This window comes from Pteropus alecto, unplaced genomic scaffold (assembly GCF_000325575.1).
Source record: "Pteropus alecto unplaced genomic scaffold, ASM32557v1 scaffold30, whole genome shotgun sequence".
In the NCBI taxonomy this organism is placed as follows: domain Eukaryota; kingdom Metazoa; phylum Chordata; class Mammalia; order Chiroptera; family Pteropodidae; genus Pteropus; species Pteropus alecto.
This window is the reverse complement of record NW_006429782.1, coordinates 1,637,566-1,646,337: the sequence shown is the minus strand read 5'-3', so window position 1 is coordinate 1,646,337 and position 8,772 is coordinate 1,637,566. Positions and strand designations below refer to the sequence as shown.

The window sequence follows — 8,772 nt, the reverse complement described above, 5'->3', positions numbered from 1 at the left end:
GTTTTATCTCTTTGTCGAATTTCTCACTGAATTCATCTACACTTCCCATAAGTTCATTGAGCATCTTTATAACCAGTGTTTTGAACTCTGCATCTGTTAGATTACTTGACTCCATTATATCTGGATCTCTGTTCTGTTCTCTCATATGGTTTCTGCTTCTTCGTCTTCCCATTTTGGCTGTCTTTCTGTGTCTATGTACTAAGCAAAGCTCCTACATCTCCCGGTCTTATTAGTGTGGATTTGTGAAGTAGGTGTCCAGTGGCACAGTCCTGAGATGGGTTCAGCTGCAGGCCAAACTTAGCCCAAGCCTCTATCCCTCTGGAGCCACTGTTAAGATTCAGCAAGCAATCCACAGATGCTGTGCTTATAGTTGCCTCAAAAGGCCACACCAGAAACCGAGACCAGCTGCCTCCAATGCGAGTCTAGGTTGCTGCTCAGCAAGGAGCACCTGACTCTCAGAGGGCACATCTTGATGTGGCTTGAGTGGGGCCACAGGTGGGGGAAGCCCGATTTCGGGGACTCCTCTGGGTAGAGTGATCTCTGTTATCCAGTTTGATGATGTCACACCTATGATAGTGCTGTGTCCACGTCCTGGGAGGGGTGAGGGCTCAAGAAGAAACAGTAGATACTGCTAACACCTCTGTACAGATCAAATCTCGCCTCAGCCCTCACTCTGGCAGTGTCTCCCTGTAAGTCCCTAGTGCAGCCTGCGTGCAGCCTCATCAGCACTGGTGCTCAGAGCAGGCAGGTCCATCACAACGAAAATCTGCTTGTGGACACAGCCCCTTTAAAGGGCTTCCGCTGCTGCCGCTGCTGCAGCCTCCGTCTCAATCAGCTGCTCGAAACTGGGCAGCCCTACATTGTCGCCCCATCCTACCTTCTGCCGTTGCAAGGTGATGTCTTGGATTTCTTCCTAGTTGTATGGCTTGTTCATCTAGATCCCGGGTGATGTTTCTTTGCTGCTGCTCGTTGTTTCTGTCACAACTTTGATTTGGTCGCCAGAGGGATGAACAGAGCCTCTATCATCTGTGCCTCTTTTTTCCCTCTCCAGCCACCGTATCTTTTGATTGAAGCATTTCTTTTTCACTTGAAGTATATGTTGATAGATATGCAGTTAATGCCATTCTTTACTCATATTTTTTATATATAATTTTTTCTTTTTTTTAAAGAAGTCCTTTCAACATTGCCTGTAATACTGGCTTGATGGTGAAGAACTTTAGCTTTTGTCTGGGAAGCTCTTTATTTGTCCTTCGATTCTAAATGATAGCTTTGCTGGGTAGAGCAATCTTGGTTGTAGGTTCTTGCTTTCCATCATGTTAAATATTTCCTGCCAAGCTTTTCTAGCCTGCAAAGTTTCTGTTGTAAAATTGGTTGACGGTCCTATCAGACGCCATTGGAGGCAACTAATTGCTTTTCTCTTCCTGATTTTAAGATTCTCTCTTTGCCTTGAAGTTTGTATTTTAATTACGATGTGTCCTGGTGTGGGCCTTTTTGGGTTCATTTGTTTGAGACTCTGAAATGTCTGGGCTTGCATGTCTACTTCCTACACCTGGTTAAGGGAGTTTTCTGTCATTATTTCTTGTAATAGGTTTTCAGTTCCTTGCTCGCTCTCTTCACTTTTTGATACTCTTAAGATATGCTTGGTGTTGTCCCAGAGACCTTAAAACTACTCTTATATTCTTTTCTCTTGTTGCTGTTTTGACCAGCTGTCCTATTCATCCTGTAAATAACTGATTCAATTGTTGGCTTCAATCAATCTGTTGATTCCATCTGATGTACTCTTCATTTCAGATACTGTATTTTTAGTTATCCCTGTTTTTTTTTATTTTTCTCCACTTTTATGTTTTCTATTTCTTTGCTAAAGTTCTCTCTGATTTAATCTACTCTTCCCTGAAGTTCATTGAGCTTCCTTATACCCGATGTTTTCAACTTTGCATCTGGTAGATTGCTTGTCTCCATTTTTTTTTTCCTGGAGCTTTGTTCTGTTCCACCCTGTGGGGCATGCTTTTGTATCTTCCCATTTTGGCTGCCTCCCTGTGTTTGTTTCTATGGACTAGGGTTCCTAAGTTTCCCGGTCTTAGTTGGGAGTGGCTTCATGTAGTAGGTGTTCTGTGAACCCAGTGGTGCAGTCATCCCTAGTCACCTGAGCAAGGTGCTTAAGCTGTGTCCCTTGTGTGAATTCTGTGTGCTTTACTGATGCAGTTGAGCCTTAGTTACTGTTTGCACTTCGATGAAAGAAACTGACCCTTAGGCTGATTGGGTGTGGGGATTGGCTGGTGAGGGGCCAACCCTACAAAGCAGGATTCACTTTAGCAGGGCTCTGGTGCCTGCCTAGTCTGCCCTTTGAGTGTGTCCTCCTCAGGTGCTCCATCACTGGTCGAAGCAAGCCACGGGGTATGCCCACCCAAGGACCTCCTGAGGGGCAAAGCTGCAAGCCAAGGTCAGCCACAGTCTGTGCACTTCCAAGGTCATCTGATTAAAGTCACAAAGCAATTTGCAGATGGCTGCCACTTGTGCTGGGCATATAGGTTCCTCAAGAATCTAAGCCTGGAACCGAGACTGGCTTCTGCTCAGCCAGAGGTATGGGACATGTAGAAGCCAGTTGCTGCTTGTTTGGGTTTTGTGAGTCGATGATAGATTTTAGGAAATTCTGCAACATGAGAGGAGACAGGCCATTTGTATGAAATAAATGACTAGAAGCGGTTTGGGTGAGACCACATTTTGGAAGGGGGAAATTCTCAGGGAATCACCAGGGTGGGGCAACCTGTGTTATCCAGGTTGATGAAGACTCCGTTATGGTGACCTTCTGCATTCATATACTGGACAGAGAAGGGCTCAACCAAACAACAATGGATACCATCAGCACTTCTTTGGAGGAGAAAATTGCCCCTCAGTCCTCACCCTGAAGCCCAGTGACAGTTCCCCCCATAAGTTGCTGGCGCTCCTCGAACTGCTGCCCCAGTGTTGGAACTCAGAGTAAGTGAGACCATCAGCGAGTAAGTTTGCATGTGTGTCCTTTAAAAGTCTACTACTCCAGGAGCCCTCTGTGTCAGCCAAAATCTACACTGGTTTTTGCAGCCAAAGGTTGGGGAACTTCTATTTCTGGTACTGGAGCCCTAGGATGGGGAACCTGTTGTGTGGCCAGGACCCTTGTTCCTCAAGAAGAAAGGGCGTTTTACAGCAAAGATATTCCTCAGTTCTCGACCACCACACACTACCATGAGACCGGGCTGTTTCATGTCTCTTCCCTGCCTAGCATCCTCTAGGTAACCTCTTCTAATGTATTTCTCCCCTGTAGGACTTCTGTTATGCCACACCTCTGGCAACTCCTAGTGATGGTTGCTCTATAATTTCATTGTAATTTATGTGTATGTGCGAGAGGGCCAGCACAACATCTAGCTTCTAACTCCATCTTGGCTGGTCTCCATCAACTCCATTTTGTTAGGGCTCAGATTTTAAAGACCATGATAGGCAAGACTTGGAAGGAAACATGACATTGAATGGAAGTTTCATCTCTACTATAAACCCCAAGCAGCAAGGCCATTACAAAATAAACTACTGAAGTAAAAGATTATGTTACTAGAAACACACTCTCATCCAGTGGGCTAAGGTTGTGTCCATTGATTTAATATATTTAAATGATCGAACAGAAGGGCCTGTTGCTGCAAGGACCTAATAAACAACAAAGATTGATCAGAAAATGCAAAACCCTGCATGAATTTGGAAAAAAAGAAAAAAAGAGGGTTCGTGATGGGTGAGGCCCTGGAAGAGTCTGTGGAATCTGCTACTTAAGAGAAAATTAAAATCAACCATGTGTTTGGTTGGAGCTGTTCTAGACAGGTAGAGGCAGAAGTCAGAAAAATGTACTGCAACTCTGGCTCACTAGAGTCCAAAGCATCAATGTTTCCCGATGGTCCAGAAAAATAGAATGTCATAACTTCTTCACTTCTGCTTTCCAAATCTCATGCTACTTCCTCTTCTCATAAACTTTACCTCAGAAACATAAAAAGAAAATCAATGGAATAGTCTCCCACCTGACCTAATATGACAATTCACGGAATCATCTAAACAGTAGATTTTATCTTCATGTCACAAGGTCTCTGTTTTTACATCAATGTATCATGTCCAATGTCCAACTACAATCAAGGGCTATAAGCTAAGACCAAATTGTAAACATAACCACATGAAGCTGTTTTCTTTAAAATCTATCTACAATTACTAACTTTTGTGAAGAACACAGATGTGGCATCCATTGGCAACAAATGTGAAAGATACATCTTTCAGTAGTAAATACCAAAGGGGAGGATGGAAAGTGAGTCAGAAAATTCTGGTATGTGCAGCAGTAAAGAGAAATAGACATTTCAAAACTACAGGTCTCATATTATAATCACCTACTAAAAACATACCAAAAGTTAACAACCTTTTATGTAACATTATATCAAATAGCACATGAAAATAAAAGAACAATGACAACATATTGTCCAAAGTCCAAGAGACACTGAAATAAGTTTTACATAACTGTGCCATCACTTATGCAAAATGTATATAATACAGATAATAGAAATGGAAGATATTTATATTTTAAGTATTCATATCAGCAATGTGAACTACAAATAGAGTGGCATCACAGTTACTAATGAGGCACGTAAAAGGTAAATTTATATTTGTAACAACAGGAAGATTTCGCATCACTTTCATGTGGATAAAAAGTTAAGATCTGTTGGTTATCGCATTTTTCTCCATCACAATGTTTTGCTCAAGTGTAATTGCTTGCATTTAAAAGTTTACAAGGAAATGAGGCTCTCTCACAGCCCCTGTATTCAGTTCTCTGTGTGTATCTTCAAACGTTGTTGCAAATATTTGGAATGCCTAAAGAATTTCCCATATTCCTTACATTTATAGGGTTTCCTCCCCAGTGTGGATTCGCACATGTAACTGCAGCTAGAATTGCTGCCTTAAGTCTTTCTCATATCGCTCACATAGGTTTCATTCCCTTATGTACTATTGCATGGTTATAGAGGGAGTTCCCAGATCTGAAGGCTTTTCCACACTCCTTACATTCATAAGGTTTCTCCCCAGTGTGTATTCGCACATGTGATTGAAAGTGGACTTGTTTACTAAAGGCATTCCCACATTGCTCACATTCATAGGGTCTCTCCCCAGTGTGTGCTCCTAAATGGGAACGTAAAGCAGTTGAATGACTAAAGGATTTCCCACACTCCTTACATTTATAAGGTTTCTCCCCAGTGTGCGTTCCTAAATGGTAACGTAAAGAGCCCATATGACCAAAGGCTCTCCCACACTCCTTACATTCATAGGGTTTCTCCCCAGTGTGTATTCGCGCATGTGAGTGAAGGTTGCATCGTTCACCAAAGGCTTTTCCACATTGCTCACATTTATAGCGTTTCTCTCCAGTGTGGGTTCTGAAGTGTCTCTGAAGGTAGTAAAGACGTCTGAATGCTCTTCCACACTGCTCACATTCATAGGGTTTCTCTCCACTGTGCGTACCCAAGTGTCTTTGAAGGTAGGAAAAACATTTGAAAGCTTTTCCACACTGCTCGCATTCATAGGGTTTCTCTCCACTGTGCGTACCCAAGTGTCTTTGAAGGTAGGAAAAACATTTGAAAGCTTTTCCACACTGCTCGCATTCATAGGGTTTCTCTCCACTGTGCATACCCAAGTGTCTTTGAAGGTAGGGAAAACATTTGAAAGCTTTCCCACACTGCTCACATTCATAGGTTTTCTCTCCACTGTGCATGCTCAAGTGTCTTTGAAGGTAGGGAAAACGTCTGTAAGTTTTTCCACACTTCTCGCATTCATAGGTTTTCTCTCCACTGTGCGTTCTCAAGTGTCTTTTAAGGCAGTAATGACGTCTGAAAGCTCTCCCACACTGCTCGCATTCATAGGGTTTTCCCCCAGTGTGTGTTCTCACATGTACTTGAGGACATCGGTGATCACTAAAGGCGTTCCTAGGCTGCTTACATTCCCAGGGTTTGTCCCAAGAGTGCCTTGTTGCTTGTATTTGAAGGTACTGTTGTTGACTAATGGTTCTCCCACACTGTAGACATTTGGAAAATTTCTCCCCACTGTGTGTTCTCACATGAGCTTGAAAACAGCAGGGAGTGGAAAAAACTTTCCCACATGCCTTACTTTCGAGTTCTTCCCCCACATGTGTGCTTACATGTTTCTGCAGGAATGAAGACATTCTAAAGGCCTTGGTACACTGCTTACATTCATGGGCTTTATCTTCACTGTGTGCCCCGACATGTTCTTGAAAGGAGGGACAAATGAAAACTTTTCCACATTTCTTACACTCAAAAACAGTTTTACTTCTCAAGTCGATCGCATATCTCTGAGATGCTAGCTTAATAACCTGACATTCATAGGGTTTCTCTACAAGGTCCGTTTCCACATGAGGGCTTAGGCACCAGACACACCTGCCGGCTTCTCCACATTCCTCATAGGGATGAGATGTGTATCCAGTTTGAGATCTTTCCTGATTCTGAAAAAAAGTACGTTCCAGGAAGGTGTTTCCTGACGTAGTGCATTCAGACGGTTTCACTCCAGTTGGATATCTCTCACACACAGAATGATCTATAACCTCATTCAAGGTGTCTCCACATTGATTACCTTCGTCAGTTTCAAAGAGACTCTCATGGAAATAACTTCTGTTCAAAATATTAAACATACAATTAGGAATTCATGATCATAAGTAACCTACGTCACTTTTATAAAACATCTTATGGAAATTCTCTGAGTACACAATGGTTCAGTAAGTTCCCACTTGCTATAGCGCCGAGATCCTCCTTCCCCCAGTGAGAAAGCCACTCACCTCGGATGCCCGTGTAGGCTTTCGTGCTGATCTCCAATGTCCTGAAATGTCATATTTTCTCCAATAACAGATCGGGAATCATTTGTTCTACCTCTTACTGTTTTCTCTTCACCAGGCAGTTCATTGTCCAAAGTTTTTCTCTGAAAACATGATCCACTAGTTTGAGCTTTAGTATAACAGTCTATAAAAATTGATACATAATTGATAATTGCCATCACAATTTATTTCTTGAAAATGAAAGAGTACAATAGAAATAAAAGAACAGACTATATATATGAGCTTTTCTATACTGATCAGAAAATATAAAGAAATGTTTTATGTATGGACAGATGTGTGGGCATAAACAAAACCGAGGACACCTGTTCTTTGAATCTATGGCAATAATAGGTAAAAGGAGTCAAAGTAGCAGCCTGGCACTGAGAAACACTCCAAAAAAAAAACGTAAACACTTATGTTTAGAAAAATATTTTAAAATAAAAAATAGGAATAAACTGGGGGAAATGCACATACCTAAATGCTCCCCTCATAAGAGGAGACACAGAAAGTCTTCCCAAGGGAGTGAGGATGGATGCAAAGAGCAATAGGGAAGTCAAGGACACAATGTTACCCTTCTCAGACAAAGACTGATTCATCTTTAAAGTAGGTACCTTCATATATCTCAATCCCCTATCCAAAAGCTATGCCTCTAAAGGCTGGGGCTGTCCTGCTGTTCGTAGGGACAGAAGCCCTTTCTTCATGACCACTGCTGCCATTAAGTGATTAAATAGTGCATGTGGTCATTTCCTGCTCCTGGAGAACAGCTCGTCATGTGGGAGGGTGGAGAACAGAAAACATTCCGTGGCATAGGCCAACACTTGGGCGTCAAGGTGAATGGTAATGTGTAGTGTGGGACTCATTGCAGAAAGATCACCATGACGAATGTGTCCTAATCCCTGTGTAACTTTCACAGGAAAGAAAACAGAAAGCTGCTCTCACGGCCCCAAAGTGACAGTGGAGACAATACTCACACATGATATTTTAAAGCCTAAGATCAAGAGTAATAAGTGGTCAGATTAATAGTGAAATAACTTTGCTATAATGCGAAGGCCATTTGAGTCTGAAGAGAATCACGAAGGCTTGGACCGTGTCTGCCTTTTAAAAAATATTCCCGTTCAGTGGTTCCAACGATAAAAAAATAATTGTAAAGAATACGTCTTTCCTACAATCTAAGAAAAGTGATGAGGCCGTTCTTACCCACGAAGGCCAGGTTCTGGCAGGTCTCCAGCATCACATCTCGGTAGAGCCTCCTCTGAGAATGATCCAGCAAAGCCCACTCTTCCCGCATGAAGTTCACAGCCACATCCGCAAAGACCACCGCATCCTAAAACATTTCACATGATCTGTTACAAGACACTTTTAAACCAATGTGTGTGGGAGGTTGGGGGAAGGAACAGCCAGGGACCTGGACTCAATTCCTAGATCTCCTGAGCTCGTAGCTCATGGAAATGACCACACACACACACACACACACACACACACACACACACACACACACCGTACACTCCGTGATAGTAAGCGGATAGAAACTGGAATCCAAGTATGAGAACACTGATATAAACTTATATACACCTAATTAAAAACAACTATGTTTCTCAGCAGCAATATTATAGTCTGTAAAGAGAAGCAGAACATTTGAAATGGTAAACACACACACACATACACACGCCTGCAACATAGATTTATTTATGCAGCAAGTGTATCATTTAGAACTGAAAAAAAAATTTCTAGGACAAGCAATATCTAAAAAGAGTTCATACCCATTAAACCAGATATATATATGTATCTCACAGATGTAACCAAATACTCGATAAAGTAAAGCAGACATTTAAAAAGTTACTAAGAAAAGTTTTACATAAAACCTAAATGCAATAATTAGTTAGGAGGTGCACAACACAAAAAAA

At 42.0% G+C, this 8,772-nt stretch overlaps 1 protein-coding gene across 1 annotated transcript; it reads right to left on the bottom strand.

Moving 5' to 3' along the window:
* Positions 1-4,975: 4,975 nt before the first annotated feature.
* LOC107196791 (zinc finger protein 14-like) lies at positions 4,976-8,156 on the bottom strand. Its single transcript, XM_025042991.1, has 2 exons — positions 8,066-8,156; positions 4,976-6,105 (listed from the first exon to the last, which is right to left on the bottom strand). Exons 1-2 carry the CDS (start codon positions 8,154-8,156, stop codon positions 4,976-4,978), a joined length of 1,221 nt encoding a protein of 406 aa, XP_024898759.1.
* Between the last annotated feature and the right edge of the window lie 616 nt (positions 8,157-8,772).